Source organism: Eleutherodactylus coqui, chromosome 7 (genome assembly GCF_035609145.1).
Source record: "Eleutherodactylus coqui strain aEleCoq1 chromosome 7, aEleCoq1.hap1, whole genome shotgun sequence".
NCBI lineage: Eukaryota > Metazoa > Chordata > Amphibia > Anura > Eleutherodactylidae > Eleutherodactylus > Eleutherodactylus coqui.
Window position 1 is genome coordinate 1,224,787 of NC_089843.1, and position 16,623 is coordinate 1,241,409.

The 16,623-nt window shown below is 51.0% G+C and overlaps 2 protein-coding genes across 4 annotated transcripts in view; both read left to right on the top strand.

Moving 5' to 3' along the window:
* The window catches only part of LOC136572293 (zinc finger protein 420-like), a 282,528-nt gene that overhangs the window by 227,620 nt on the left and 38,285 nt on the right, over window positions 1-16,623 (top strand). The window lies entirely within an intron of this gene.
* The window catches only part of LOC136572292 (zinc finger protein 850-like), a 722,303-nt gene that overhangs the window by 186,786 nt on the left and 518,894 nt on the right, over window positions 1-16,623 (top strand). Inside the window, exons 3-4 of one of the 3 annotated variants that reach the window (XM_066572741.1) lie at window positions 12,690-12,842; window positions 12,914-13,037. The exons of the other annotated variants lie outside the window; for them this stretch is intronic. Of the exons in view, the coding sequence (XP_066428838.1) occupies window positions 12,690-12,842; window positions 12,914-13,037 (277 nt within the window). The remainder of the gene's footprint in view (window positions 1-12,689; window positions 12,843-12,913; window positions 13,038-16,623) is intronic. 3 annotated transcript variants of the gene reach the window in all.

Consider the following 16,623-nt stretch of genomic DNA (forward strand, 5'->3'; position numbering starts at 1 on the left):
TTCAGTTATAAATTCTCCCACTGTGGGGGGCAATTCATGGAAAGGAACGTCACTGCTGCGGATTGTTCTATTGGTAGATCACTCACCTAACCGAGTGTGCATACTAGAGGGGGAAGGGTTATGTCACATACATTGTACAGGGAATGGCGCAACGCCAAACCCAAAAAGCAGGGGCAATGAGAGACATGATGGGAACCTATATATATGTTACAGGAGGAGAGAAGGAAGAGGAGGACATGATGGAAACCTTTATATATGTTACAGGAGGAGAGAAGGAAGAGGAGGACATGATGGAAACCTTTATATATGTTACAGGAGGAGAGAAGGAAGAGGAGGACATGATGGAAACCTTTATATATGTTACAGGAGGAGAGAAGGGAGAGGAGGACATGATGGAAACCTTTATATATGTTATAGGAGGAGAGAAGGGAGAGGAGGACATGATGGAAACCTTCATATATGTTATAGGAGGAGAGAAGGGAGAGGAGGACATGATGGAAACCTTTATATATGTTACAGGAGGAGAGAAGGGAGAGGAGGACATGATGGAGACCTTTATATATGTTACAGGAGGAGAGAAGGGAGGAGGAGGGCATGATGGAAACCTTTATATATGTTACAGGAGGAGAGAAGGGAGAGGGGGACATGATGGAAACCTCTATATATGTTACAGGAGGAGAGAAGGGAGAGGAGGACATGATGGAAACCTTTATATATGTTACAGGAGGAGAGAAGGGAGAGGAGGACATGATGGAAACCTTTATATATGTTACAGGAGGAGAGAAGGGAGAGGGGAACATGATGGAAACCTTTATATATGTTACAGGAGGAGAGAAGGGAGAGGGACATGATGGAAACCTTTATATATGTTACAGGAGGAGAGAAGGGAGAGGAGGACATGATGGAAACCTTTATATATGTTACAGGAGGAGAGAAGGAAGCGGAGGACATGATGGAAACCTTTATATATATATTACAGGAGGAGAGAAGGGAGAGGAGGACATGATGGAAACCTTTATATATGTTACAGGAGGAGAGAAGGGAGAGGAGGACATGATGGAAACCTTTATATATGTTACAGGAGGAGAGAAGGAAGCGGAGGACATGATGGAAACCTTTATATATATATTACAGGAGGAGAGAAGGGAGAGGAGGACATGATGGAAACCTTTATATATGTTACAGGAGGAGAGAAGGAAGAGGAGGACATGATGGAAACCTTCATATATGTTACAGGAGGAGAGAAGGGAGAGGAGGACATGATGGAAACCTTTATATATGTTACAGGAGGAGAGAAGGGAGAGGAGGACATGATGGAGACCTTTATATATGTTACAGGAGGAGAGAAGGGAGGAGGAGGGCATGATGGAAACCTTTATATATGTTACAGGAGGAGAGAAGGGAGAGGAGGACATGATGGAGACCTTTATATATGTTACAGGAGGAGAGAAGGGAGGAGGAGGCATGATGGAAACCTTTATATATGTTACAGGAGGAGAGAAGGGAGAGGGGGACATGATGGAAACCTCTATATATGTTACAGGAGGAGAGAAGGGAGAGGAGGACATGATGGAAACCTTTATATATGTTACAGGAGGAGAGAAGGGAGAGGAGGACATGATGGAAACCTTTATATATGTTACAGGAGGAGAGAAGGGAGAGGGGGACATGATGGAAACCTCTATATATGTTACAGGAGGAGAGAAGGGAGAGGAGGACATGATGGAAACCTTTATATATGTTACAGGAGGAGAGAAGGGAGAGGAGGACATGATGGAAACCTTTATATATGTTATAGGAGGAGAGAAGGAAGAGGAGGACATGATGGAAACCTTTATATATGTTACAGGAGGAGAGAAGGGAGAGGAGGACATGATGGAAACCTTTATATATGTTACAGGAGGAGAGAAGGGAGAGGGGCGACATGATGGAAACCTTTATATATGTTACAGGAGGAGAGAAGGGAGAGGAGGACATGATGGAAACCTTTATATATATATATTACAGGAGGAGAGAAGGGAGAGGAGGACATGATGGAAACCTTTATTTATGTTACAGGAGGAGAGAAGGGAGAGGAGGACATGATGGAAACCTTTATATATATATTACAGGGGGAGAGAAGGGAGAGGAGGACATGATGGAAACCTTTATTTATGTTACAGGAGGAGAGAAGGGAGAGGAGGACATGATGGAAACCTATATATATGTTACAGGAGGAGAGAAGGGAGAGGGAGGACATGATGGAAACCTTTATATATGTTATAGGAGGAGAGAATGGAGAGGGACATGATGGAAACCTTTATATATGTTATAGGAGGAGAGAATGGAGAGGGACATGATGGAAACCTTTATATATGTTATAGGAGGAGAGAATGGAGAGGGACATGATGGAAACCTTTATATATGTTACAGGAGGAGAGAAGGGAGAGGAGGACATGATGGAAACCTTTATATATGTTACAGGAGGAGAGAAGGGAGAGGAGGACATGATGGAAACCTTTATATATGTTACAGGAGGAGAGAAGGGAGAGGAGGACATGATGGAAACCTTTATATATGTTACAGGAGGAGAGAAGGGAGAGGAGGACATGATGGAAACCTTTATATATGTTACAGGAGGAGAGAAGGGAGAGGGGGACATGATGGAAACCTTTATATATGTTACAGGAGGAGAGAAGGGAGAGGAGGACATGATGGAAACCTTTATATATGTTACAGGAGGAGAGGAGGGAGAGAGGGACATGATGGAAACCTTTATATATGTTACTGGAGGAGAGAAGGGAGAGGAGGACATGATGGAAACCTTTATATATGTTATAGGAGGAGAGAAGGGAGAGGAGGACATGATGGAAACCTTTATATATATTACAGGAGGAGAGAAGGGAGAGGAGGACATGATGGAAACCTTTATATATGTTACAGGAGGAGAGAAGGGAGAGGAGGACATGATGGAAACCTTTATATATGTTACAGGAGGAGAGAAGGGAGAGGAGGGACATGATGGAAACCTTTATATATGTTACAGGAGGAGAGAAGAGAGAGGAGGACATGATGGAAACCTTTATATATGTTATAGGAGGAGAGAAGGGAGAGGAGGACATGATGGAAACCTTTATATATATTACAGGAGGAGGGAAGGGAGAGGGGGACATGATGGAAACCTTTATATATGTTACAGGGGGAGAGAAGGGAGAGGAGGACATGATGGAAACCTTTATATATGTTACAGGAGGAGAGAAGGGAGAGGAGGGACATGATGGAAACCTTTATATATGTTACAGGAGGAGAGAAGAGAGAGGAGGACATGATGGAAACCTTTATATATGTTATAGGAGGAGAGAAGGGAGAGGAGGACATGATGGAAACCTTTATATATATTACAGGAGGAGGGAAGGGAGAGGAGGACATGATGGAAACCTTTATATATGTTACAGGAGGAGAGAAGGGAGAGGAGGACATGATGGAAACCTTTATATATGTTACAGGAGGAGAGAAGGAAGAGGGACATGATGGAAACCTTTATATATGTTACAGGAGGAGAGAAGGGAGAGGAGGACATGATGGAAACCTTTATATATGTTACAGGAGGAGAGAAGGGAGAGGAGGGACATGATGGAAACCTTTATATATGTTACAGGAGGAGAGAAGAGAGAGGAGGACATGATGGAAACCTTTATATATGTTATAGGAGGAGAGAAGGGAGAGGAGGACATGATGGAAACCTTTATATGTTACAGGAGGACAGAAGGGAGAGGAAGACATGATGGAAACCTTTATATATGTTATAGGAGGAGAGAAGGGAGAGGAGGACATGATGGAAACCTTTATATATGTTATAGGAGGAGAGAAGGGAGAGGGGGACATGATGGAAACCTTTATATATGTTACAGGAGGAGGGAAGGGAGAGGAGGACATGATGGAAACCTTTATATATGTTACAGGAGGAGAGAAGGGAGAGGAGGACATGATGGAAACCTTTATATATGTTACAGGAGGAGAGAAGGAAGAGGAGGACATGATGGAAACCTTTATATATATTACAGGAGGAGAGAAGGAAGAGGAGGACATGATGGAAACCTTTATATATATTACAGGCATAAAGTTGCGGTGGGAAGTTTATTAGAAAGCTAAATACTAGAACAAGCGATCAGAATCTGAGATTAGTTGCGGGGAATTGGACGAAATGTCAGCAAATAGAATTACTGAAACAGTGTTAAGCGCGTGAAACAAGGATCCAGCAGATGTGGTTGGAAAATTACCAATAATTGATTTCATGGTTGGAAAATTACCAATAATTGATTTCACGCTCGGGATGAGAATTGATGAATCCTAGCAGTAATAGTAAACATTCGGGCAGACTGTGTGGACCGGGGGCTCTGTTTTTTCTGTTCTCAGTTGTATGTTTCTGCTAAAATGTTGTAGCTGTGAAAAAATACCAAGTTTTGCTTTTTTGGCCTTAATTTCTGTGAAAAACCCATAAGGTCTAAATTCTCACTACAGTTCATCCTTCTTGAAGGGTGGTAGTTTTCCAGATTGGGTCACGTCTGCGGGGGGTTTGCACCCTGCTGGTTCCCCAGGGGCTGTGTAAATGCAACATGCTGCCCAAACTGCAATTTACTTCCACATATGCGGCATTTCCACATAAGAAAAATTGGGTAACACATTTTTGAGAGCTTTTACTTTATTGCTTCTCATGGAAATGAAAAATTTGGGTTTGAAACTAGATGTTGGAAAAATTGGAACTGTTGAGTTCTGCGCCTCAATTCTAATTCTACATCATCACTGCACCCTTAGATGAATGCCTAAATACCATAAACTTTAAACATGTTGAGAGGTGTAGTTTTAAAATGGGTAACTTGGCCTCCGCGAGCCTGGGCCCGCTCACCCTGGCCTCTGCGAGCCTGGGCCCGCTCACCCTGGCCTCCGCGCGCCTGGGCCCGCTCACCCTGGCCGCCGCTCGCCTGGGCCCGCTCACCGTGGCCGCCGCGCGCCTGGGCCCGCTCACCGTGGCCGCCGCGCGCCTGGGCCCGCTCACCGTGGCCGCCGCGCGCCTGGGCCCGCTCACCGTGGCCGCCGCGCGCCTGGGCCCGCTCACCGTGGCCGCCGCGCGCCTGGGCCCGCTCACCGTGGCCGCCGCGCGCCTGGGCCCGCTCACCGTGGCCGCCGCGCGCCTGGGCCCGCTCACCGTGGCCGCCGCGCGCCTGGGCCCGCTCACCGTGGCCGCCGCGCGCCTGGGCCCGCTCACCGTGGCCGCCGCGCGCCTGGGCCCGCTCACCGTGGCCGCCGCGCGCCTGGGCCCGCTCACCCCGGCCGCCGCGCGCCTGGGCCCGCTCACCGTGGCCGCCGCGCGCCTGGGCCCGCTCACCCCGGCCGCCGCGCGCCTGGGCCCGCTCACCCCGGCCGCCGCGCGCCTGGGCCCGCTCACCCTGGCCGCTGTGAGCCAGATATATGCAGCAGCTTTTGCCAGCAGCTCTAAGGCATCAATCCTCCTTCTATCGGCTTTCCTTGCAGTCCAGCTTTTGCATTCATACATGGCTCTGGTGAATACAATGGTTTGCACTATCCTGCGTTTTTATTTGCTTTGACGATATCCCTACTTGTCTATTTAGCATCGCGCTTCCTAATGCTATCCTACGTCTTATCTCTGGCATAGATTCTCCATCTTGGTGCATCTTTGCACCAAGAAAGATGACGTCTCCCAAACATTCTGCAGCCGCATTGTCGAATTGAATTTGGCCGTTTTTTCTTGACCAGGATGTCGGCGATGCAGGATGCAGTGGGTAGTAGCTGCCACTAGGAGGCGACATAAAGCTTGAACAGAAGTTGGCTCCTCCTGTCAGCTATATGCCTGCCTGCCTGCTGGGCAAGGTCCGTTTTAGCTTTATGTCTAAGGAGGGCAGACATGTTCCTTGCATTTCTGCGAGAAGATTTTTTTTTATTCTACTCAAGACCTTGGTTTGTGGGTTTCGGTTCTCCTCTCATTCCCACGGGGGAGGGGGAAGCAGTCAGCCTCATAGCTCACTTGTTCTCCTCACTCCTGAAGAGGATTGTGGCACAGCCACCCAGGTGAGCTGCGCTCTGGCTACCTGCAGGCTGCTCCGCACCCCGTTTTACAGCAGATGCGCAGCCCCGGACGCCGTGTGCAGTGGGACCTACACAGAGGAGTCCCAGGCTCCATTCTGCCATTCAAAGCAGAGGCTGCAGGAGTCCATTGAGATATAGAGGCTTAGAAGTGGAACGCTCTTGTCATCCCGTGGTCCGGGTTCCAGTTCCCATATCTGTACCGACCTTTTTCCTCTGTTACAGAGGGTCATGAAGAAAATCAAGAGGGAACGCATTCTGCTGCTGCTCATTGCTTTGGATTGGCTCTGTCTGGCATGGTTCGCGGAATTAATGGATCTCCCCATCGATGTGCTGTGGCGTCTTCCGCTCCACAAAGATCTCCTTTTGCAAGGGCCCCTCTTCCACTTTACTAACGCTACGTTTGATTGCGTGGAAGTTGAATCCGCGGTGCTGGAAGCTTGAGGATTCACAGATCCGGTTATCCGCACCGTAATTGGGGAGTGGAAACAGTCATCTACGAAGATTTACCATAATGTCTGGAGGTGCTTCTTCGCCTTTGGTCTTTCTCCCAAGGATCCTCGCCTTCTTGCAGGACGGGTTAGACTCTGTCTCAGCTCCCTTAATGGATAAGTGTTGGCACTTACCATCTTGTTCCAGAGATCGCTGGCTGCTCTCGCATCAGTCCGCACCTTTATACAGGAGGTGGCGTATATGGCTCCACCGTACCGTTCACCACTCCCGGCGTCGGATCTCAATTTGGTATTGGATGCTCTATAGTGACATCCTTTTGAACCCCCTGCGAAAGTGTTGCCTCGCATAATAAACGTTAAGGTGGCGTTCCTGGTGGCCATCACCTCCATTTGCAATTGGTGGCGCTCTCAGCGGAACCACTTCTCGTGGTTTTTCATCAGGCGGTCCTGCGTCCCGATCCTTCCTTTTTGCCAAGGGTGCTTTTGGCCTTCCACCTCAATGAGGACATTGTTTTGCCGTATCTCGTATTGTCCGCATCCAGTGCATCATACAGAGCGGGCCCTTCACAAGCTTGATTTCGTCCGAGCTCTGAGATTTTACTTGGGGCAGACAGCCTCATACTGGCGTTCTGAGGCCCTGTTGGTGCTTCCTGAGGGAGCACATTGTGGTCGAGCCACCTCCAAGGGCACGATTCTGCGCTGGATTTGTTCAGCGGTGGCTGAGGCCTATCGGCCAAGGGCCAGACTCCCCCCTTTTGAGTGATGACTCACTTGACCAGGGCTGTGGGAGCATCATGGGCAGTGCACCATGGGGCGTCTGCCATACAGGTGTGTAAGGTGGCTACATGGTCCACCATGCACACCTTCACCTAATTCTACAGGGTTCATATGGCAGCATCTGCTGATGCCACCCTTGGCCGCAAGGTTGTACCATCAGTCTGACAGCGACCGCTCATCATAATACCCACCCAAGGAGGTGGCTTGTGGGTATTAGTGCATCTTGACGCCACCAGAAGCTAGGGGTTTGACAGGAGAAACGCCCCTTTCACACCCCTAGCTTCTGATTGGTTCATGAGCTGGATTGGCTCGAGCTGAAAGTCCAACTACGCTGGTTCTGTGGCAGAAGCCGCCGGTGCTTAGCGAAATAGCCTAGCTTCAGTTCCCCCCACCCTTCATCTCTGCTCCCCGCTCACCCGCCTGTGATGCTCACCTCCCCCGGCTGCACTGTGGCCTACAGCGCTGCTTTTAAAGGCTCATGTCCCCCTGTCTCGGCTCCGTGCTCGGGCGATTGCGCTGCTCACCTCACCTCCGGCGTTGCACTTCAAGGCGTTCCTCAGCTCTGCTCCGCCTCCAGTTGTCCGTGCTGTGGCAGACTCTAGCGGTGGCTTGGCGCCTCCGGTCCCCTGTCGTGTGCATTGTTCCGCTCTGTCACGCGCTGTGCTCCACGCTCACCGCTGGATTCCGGAGTTTGAGGTGGGGCCGCCTGCAGTCTCCTCTGCGCTCCGCCGTTGCTATGTCTGCAGCGCTGCTGCCCACCACTGCTGTGCCTCACACGCTCCTCCAGCCCTGCAGTGGGAGGCCTCACTAAACTCCGCCGCCGCACCACAAGCAGCACCCAACGGACCCGCGCTGAACCAGAGAGCAGCCAGGCGCCCGGCTGGTGAGTAACTGCTGTGGGGACACGGCACTACACGTTCACTAACTGAACGTTACTAGTATCGTGCTGTTGTACCGTGTTGTTGTATTTCACGGTCCTCTGCTGGCACTCCTAGCTGTTTGCTGACACACTGACTTTCCCCAGCAGGCAGGCAGGCATATAGCTGACAGGAGGAGTCCACTTTTGTTCAAGCTTTATGTCGCCCACTAGTGGCAGCTACTACCCACTGTGACCTGTATCACTGATATCCTGGTCAAGAAAAGGATTTTACGGTAAGAAGAAAAATCCTCTTTTTTGCAGTCCTAATAGCTTTTGTCTTCTTTACATTCAGGTAGAGCCCGTTATTTCACTTTCAGTTTTACTCTTCCATATCAGCGGCTTCAGACCGGCTTCTGTTTCTGTAAGCAGAGTTGTGTCATCCACGGAACGGAGATTGTTGATGTTTCTTTCACCTATTTTCACCCTGGTTTCCAATTTTTCTTGGTTCGTTTTCTGCATGATCACTTCCGCATATAGGTTAAACAAGAAGGGTAAGTAGATGCAGCCCTGTCGGACACCTTTGCCGATTCCCTAACCAATCTGTATTACCATAATGTGTTCTCACAGTGGCTTCTTGATTGGTATAAAGTGATTTTATCAGCTTGACTAGATGTGCCGATATGCCTGGCTCTTGTAGGGCCTGCCATAGCTTGTCGGAACTGGTGTATCTTGTCTCCACCAGAGTTATGGGTGGAGACAAAGGCTGGGCTGCCGGAGCTAGAGGGAACGCTTGCAGCTCCAGATTGGCTGCCGGATACACACCTGCACTGAGCTGAGGACATTTTCTGAAGCCACTTTTCTGGCCCCCGCTCTGCTAACCTCCAGCAAGTTTGTTCCTCCTTCTCCTTCTGGCACCACTCAATGACTACTTTGTCCCAAGCACTTTCCCCACTCTCTTCAACAAGTGTTCCTCCAGCCCCCGCTGTACTGTCTCATTTGTCCCAAGCAGTTCTCGGCCGCTGATTTAGCGGGAGGCCAGCCGGCCGGCTGCCACTGTGGGCGAGCTGGCTCCCAACTGCGGCCGAGTTACCACTGCTGCTAGACGCTGGCTGACTGGGAGATCTGACAGCCGGCGGGGGATGAGGAGAGAAACAGCACGCCATGGCGGAGGACTATATGGCAGTCTGTGGAGAAGACTGTCAGTACAGCACCTGAGAGGGGAGAAGGGAGAGCGCCTGTGACAGTGACAGCAGCCAGGAGGGGGCTCTGTGCAGGTTTGTCTCCAGCTGCCAATCTGGAGCTGTGGGCGTTTCCTCTAGCTCTGGCAGGCCAGGCCATGTCTCCACCCATAACTATGGTGGAGACAAGATACACCAGTTCCTAGCTTGTCATGGTCAACACAATCAAAGGCCTTGATGTAGTCGATGAAGCACATGTAGATATTCTTTCAGTATTCTTGAGCTTTTTCCATGGTCCATTGCAGGTCTGCAATATGGTGGCGGGTGCCACGTCCTCGCCAGTCCTGCCTGCGCATCAGGGGGTGCCACTTCAACTACTGATCTCAGTCTTACCTGTATAATCTTGGGAAGGATCTTGCTTGTATGCGAAGGGAGGACTATTGTTCGGTAGTTGGAGCCATTCTGGGAGTCGCCTTTCTTTGGTAGAGGGATAAAGGCAGATCTTTTCCAGCCCTGTGGCCATTGTGTGGATGCCCATACTGCCTGGCACAGAGCTGTAATGGTTTTCACTGGTACTGGCAGCGATAGCTGTGTCGGTATGTTATCTATGCCGGGTGCTTTATTTTTGGCTAGTTGTCTCATTGCCATAACCACTTATCACTCTATAATGGAGACTCCCAAGTCCACAGGCTCCACCTCATCCAATGGTCCAGCCATATGGTTCCTCTGTGTATTCCCTCCACCTATCCTTGATGCCCATCCCCATCCGCGGCAGAACTAAATTTAAACTTCTCACACTCACCCACAAAGCTCTGCATGGCGCTGCGCCAACATACATCGCCTCCCTACTGTCAGTACACCACCATACATCGCCTCCCTACTGTCAGTACACCACCATACATCGCCTCCCTCCTGTCAGTACACCACCCAGCCCGCTCACTCCACTCCCCTAACACACTCAGACTAAACACCCCTGTAATACAAACCTCACATGCTCCCTCCAGGACTTCTCTAGAGCTGCACCCATCCTCTGGAACGCTCTACCCCAAGGCATCCGGACAATCCCCAATGCACGAAACTTTAGACGCGCCTTAAAAATGCACCTCTTCAGGGAGGCATACGAAATCTCCTGACCTAGTCCCCCGCCCCTCCTTATGGCTCCCCACACCTTCCACCCTGCCTAACACATACGACCTCTACCCCTGCACCTCCCTACCGCCCCACCTTGTTTGCTTCCTGATAACGGATTTTCACATGTAATTCCCGTACTGCTAGTGTTCCCCATGCCTCGTTCCCCCCCCCCCCCCTTGTACCTCCTTTATCACCCCCACCCTGTCTGTTTCAAACCGACTGTATATCACATGTAGCTGTTGTATTGTCTGTGTTCTCCCATGTTTGAAAGTTGGCGCTATACAAATAAAGATTATTAGATTATTTACCATGTTGGTCATTTAGTTCCTTCCCATTTTTGCCTTTGATTGTGCCGTTGCGTGCCAAGAAAGGTTTTCGGACCATCTTGACCTGTGGGAATCGGCCTCACGTAGGTCCTTCATGGCTTCTGCTTGCAGTTGTTTGCAGCGCTCATTCCAGTCCATTTCCTTGTCATTCCTTGTCGCTCGCTGACAATCGGCATTTAGTTGCCTAACTTTGTCTTAGTTGCCGGCGGCCTTTGCTGCTCGTCTTTTATCGGCTTTTCTGATGGTTCGCTCGGACTACCAATAGCGTTCTTTTTCCTGCTGCTTATAGGTGAGATGCTTACTGACTGTTTCCATAACTGCGCACTGTATATCGCGCCGTAACTCCTCTGTCAAGCACTTTGAATCGGTGTGCTACCTTAGTAGTGTGTAATTGGGGGATTTTAGAGGTGTCTCAATAGAGCGTCTTTCTTAATGCTATGGAATTTTCTCTTGATTTTAGCTGCAGTGAGTTCATGATCAGTGCTGCAGTCGGCGCCAGGAAAGGTCTTTATTGCAATAACCTCTGGGGGGGAAGTCCGCGTGGACAGCCGGCGTCTAGGGGGAAGTCCGCGTGGACAGCCGGCGTCTAGGGGGAAGTCCGCGTGGACAGCCGGCGTCTAGGGGGAAGTCCGCGTGGACAGCCGGCGTCTAGGGGGAAGTCCGCGTGGACAGCCGGCGTCTAGGGGGAAGTCCGCGTGGACAGCCGGCGTCTAGGGGGAAGTCCGCGTGGACAGCCGGCGTCTAGGGGGAAGTCCGCGTGGACAGCCGGCGTCTAGGGGGAAGTCCGCGTGGACAGCCGGCGTCTAGGGGGAAGTCCGCGTGGACAGCCGGCGTCTAGGGGGAAGTCCGCGTGGACAGCCGGCGTCTAGGGGGAAGTCCGCGTGGACAGCCGGCGTCTAGGGGGAAGTCCGCGTGGACAGCCGGCGTCTAGGGGGAAGTCCGCGTGGACAGCCGGCGTCTAGGGGGAAGTCCGCGTGGACAGGCAACCCTCGGCCCCCTCCTCTCCTCTTCCCCTTGCTGTTTGGGGTCTCCCAGGGCTTGGTCTTCGGCCCCCTCCTCTCCTCTTCCTGTTGAGTTCCCCTACGGCTTGGTCTTCGGCCCCCTCCTCTCCTCTTCCTGTTGGGTTCCCCTACAGCTTGGTCTTCGGCCCCCTCCTCTCCTCTTCCTGTTGGGTTCCCCTACAGCTTGGTCTTCGGCCCCCTCCTCTCCTCTTCCTGTTGGGTTCCCCTACAGCTTGGGCTTCGGCCCCCTCCTCTCCTCTTCCTTTTGGGTTCCCCTACGGCTTGGTCTTCGGCCCTCTCCTCTTCCCCTTGCTGTTGGGGTCCCCCAAGATTCGGTCCTTGGCCCCCTTCTCTTCTTCATCTACACAGCCCCCATTGGACAAACCATCAGGAGATTTGGCTTTCACTAGAATCTCTATGCTGATGACACCCAGCTATACACCTCCTCCCGTGACATCACAGCGCCGGTCCTCCAGAACTCCACCGACTGTCTGTCCGCTGTCTCTAACACTGTCCTCTCTCTACCTGAAACCAACCCTCTCTAAAACTGACCTGCTGGTGTTTCTGCCCTCCACTAACCGACCTCCTCCTGACATCTCCATCTCAGTGTGTGTCACCACCATAACTCCCAGCACGCCCGCTGCCTTGGGGATAAATTCAACTCCAATCTCTCTTTTACCCCCTACATTCAATCTCTGTCCCGAACATGTCAGCTGCACCTCAAGAACATCGCAAGAATCTGCCCCAAGGTGATGTTCTTACAGGGTAGGTCCGCCGGGTCTTTCTCTAACCTTTCCCACTTATCCAGGCTTAGGACTAGCATATATGGATGACTCCTACATGACTGAGTTGTGTTTTTTTATAGTGTGTCTCTTCTTCCACAGGAGTACACAGTAGTGAAGACAGCGGCTGTGACTCCCATCATCCATCTCCAGGAGTCAGGAGGGTGGAGCCTCATTGCAGCTCCTCCCCCTCACTCCCTGATCCAGAAGGTCCTAGACCTCACCAACAAGATGATGGAGCTGCTGACAGGAGAGGTGACTGCGGGGAATGTGGGGGGACATTATACAGGGGGGCTCTGGCTGATAACTGGATATTGTGTTGTCAGGTTCCTATAAGGTGTCAGGATGTGGCCGTCTATTTCTCCATGGAGGAGTGGGAGTATTTAGAGGGACATCGGGATGTGTACAAGGACGTCATGATGGAGGACCACCGGCCCCTCACAACACCAGGTAAGAAGAGATGCATAATATATCTGTAGTGTCCATAATGTTGAGGAAACTGCCTGGAAAGTCTGAGGAAAAAAAGCCAATGACCGTACTTCCCAGGACTGTCTTCCACCCAGCCTTCCCAGGGTCAGATACACACTTCCTCCAGTATTTCTTCAGCTTTGGACTTTCTCCAGACCAGATGGTTGGACACTTTTCCCAACTAGCAGTGTACTTGGTGTCAGTACTCCTGAAGTGCCCCCAGGGTTGCAGATGCTCTGTGGTCCTTGTCTGCAGGTGTTGGTGGAGTAATGGCCACTCGATACAAGAAGACTGATGATAGATGTAAAGGGGTGCTGCCAGACCAGGAGAACACCAAACGTAGTCATGTGGGGGTGTGAGTAGAACCGCGGATACGTAGGGTAAACTGGTATGTGGTGCAACCTTCCAGTAGTGGAGAGAAGAACAAGATGAGACAGTTCAGCCTGACTTCTCTTTTATTGCAGATACAAGCAGTAATCAAGTAGCTCTGGGGAGTGCCCAGCTGGGGCCCTTATACTTGGCTGTACACTCTGGGAAGTGTAAACCTTTTGCCTGCTGGAACTAGATAGACAACAGTGCTATCCACTGTCCTGGCCCGTCCCTAGAGAGGGCGCCTGAGTATTGTGGTCTCCAGTACTACTATTCGTTCTGGTTCCTGCCATAGCCTATGTTCTGGTCCGCACTGCTGGCCTGCTGATGCTCTTCTTGCTGACCTGTGGTTTCTCTTTGTTGGCACTCTCAGGTACCACACCTTGGTCTAAGGTAGCATCAGCTGCCACATTACTGGGACCACTTCTTGTGTAATTATAGAAGGACCCCGCAATAAAGCCTACATCCCGACTGGTGGGATTAAAGGGTGAAGACTGGGGTACCTCAAAGCCCAAACCGTGTGTAGCACAGTAGATCTTGTCTGCTGATCCGGACAGATCTCCATGCCCAGCTTTTCATATCAGCAAATATAGAGGTCCATGAGATGTTTGCATCTGGATCCAACCATCTGATCCACTGTGGTCATATTAGACCTAATTAAATGTTCAGATGGAAAGTGTCTGGAGCTCTGAGCCGGCGTCCGGCACACCAGAAAGCCATAACAAATACTACTTGTCAGGAATATCGGGGATACAGGATGCAGTGGGTAGTAGCTGCCACTAGGAGGCGACATAAAGCTTGAACAGAAGTTGGCTCCTCCTGTCAGCTATATGCCTGCCTGCCTGCTCGGCAAGGTCAGTTTTAGCTTTATGTCTAAGGAGGGCAGACATGTTCCTTGCATTTCTGCGAGAAGATTTTTTTTAAATTTTACTCAAGACCTTGGTTTGTAGGTTTCGGTTCTCCTCTCATTCCCACGGGGGAGTGGGAAACAGCCTCATAGCTCACTTGTTCTTCTCACTCCTGAAGAGGAGTGCGACACTGCCGCCCGGTTGAGCTGCGCTCTGGCTACCTGCAGGCTGCTCCGCACCCCGTTTTACAGAAGATGCGCAGCGCTGGATGCCGTATACAGTGGGACCTACACAGAGGAGTCCCAGGCTCCATTCATCCGCTCAAAGTGGAAGCTGCAGGTTAGTGCTCCTCTCCCCCTCACCTCCCTGGGGTCTAAGGGAGCCGAGCCTACTTATTATGCGTGCGAAGGTTGCCTAAGCTCTTTCCCAGGCACAAGGAGTTTGAGGAGGCACTTTTCCTGGAATGAAGATAGTTTGACAGACGTTCTGCTAAATTGAAAGGTTTAGAGGTTTTATACCCTTTTCTGTAGGATTTGATCCAGAAGTGGTCTGTTCCCACTATGGGGGTCCTGCCGATTGCCCACTTATCCAAGCATACCGCCTTAACGAACGGTGGAGCATAGCACATCATTCGCTGACCCAAGGGATAGGAAGATGGAATCCCTCTACAAGGCGTTTTTTGAATCCGTGGTTTCTGCTCTGCGACCATTGTTTGCAGCAACTTGGGTATGTCATAACGTTGTCGCATGGGCCAAACAACTTTGAGAGGTCCTCCCTACGGATGTGTCTCTGCAAGTGGGGATGCTTCTCGCGCAACTAGAGGCAGGTGGCTGTTTCACCTGTGGGGCCACCCTAGATGCCGCGTGACTGTTAGCACGTGCCTCAGCATCGTCGGTGATCTGTCGTCGCATTCTCTGGCTGAAGACGTGGGATGAAGACACCAGCTCTAAGTAAAGGCTAACTAATCTTCCCTTCCTTGGCTCCCGCTTGTTTGGGAACAAGCTGGATGAGATTATTGCAGCGGTTACAGGGGGCAAAAGCACTCTGTTACCTCAAAACAGGCCAAAACGTACGTTCTTTTCGTTGCTCTAATCCGCATTTGGCGGACCACGCTACTGGTTTACAGGAGTGAAGGAAATGTCTCTCCTTCAAACCGTGCCCTGCGTGGCAGCAGTGACCTCGCTCCGCTTAGCCCTCTTTCTCCAAACCCTCCACATAAAGGTCAACTGCCGCCGATCCTCATGGTGGGGGGTCGGTTGGAAAAGTTCAAGTGAAATTGTCACCTCCGGTTATCTCATTGAGTTCATCAGCACTCCACCGGCTTGTTTTTTTCCATCCCCCTTCCTAGATGTCCCACCAAGGCTAGAAAGCTCCTGGGGACCATTGACCATCCATTGGTGCAGCAGGTCATAGTGCCAGTCCCGCAAGGCCAGCGCTTTACAGGGTTTTACTCTAAGCTGTTCCGATTCGTCAAGCACATCAACAGTTCCTGCAGTTTGTCATTTAAGGCAGTCATGGCCAGTTTAGGGCCTCCCTCTTGGGTTGGCAACGGCTCTCAAGGTCCTAACCAATGTACTCGCAGCCATAATGGAACTCCTTCATGCCAGGGGAATCATAGCCATACCCTATCTAGAAGATATCCTCATCAAGGGCCCATCAGTGACGGCCAGCCTGGAGAGTTTGCGCATCTCCTTACTCACTCTGGAACGGTTCGGCTGGAAGGTGAATTATGCCAAGTCATCGCTCGTCCCCTAACGATGTCTGGAATTCCTGGGGATGACTCTGGACACTGTGCAGGCACGTGTGTTTCTACAAGTCGCTAAGTGTTAGGTGCTTCAGTGTCAGGTTCTGGGCCTTCGCCAATGTCGCTCTGTCTCCATCCGGCATGCGATGAGAGTCTTGGTCTTGGGCCTCATGGTGGCATCCTTTCCAGCCATACCCTTCGTGCAGCTCCATTCGCAGGACCTGCAGCGAATCCTGCTTTCTCTTTAGAACAAGGATCCAATGAGCTTGGACCAGCGGAAGTACGTCTCTCTATCAATGTCCTGGAGCTTCGGGTAATGTATCTGTCGATTCTCAACTTTGTACCTCGCTTGCAAGGCAACCCACTCCGGGTCCAGGCAGACAACGCAACGGCTGTTGTATAGATCAACCAACAAGGCGGAACCCGCAGCACTCAGACGATAGCCGTGGCGGCCCGCATTCTGACCTGGGCTGAGTATGGAACAGAAAAAAGTTCAACTCCCTACAAATGCTCCTGTAAACTGGTATATATTGAAGCCAAAGTGGATGGCACTTCACTGGGGGATCTGGATCCAACCGCTTCCCACCACTCCAGGGCCGCTTTAAGA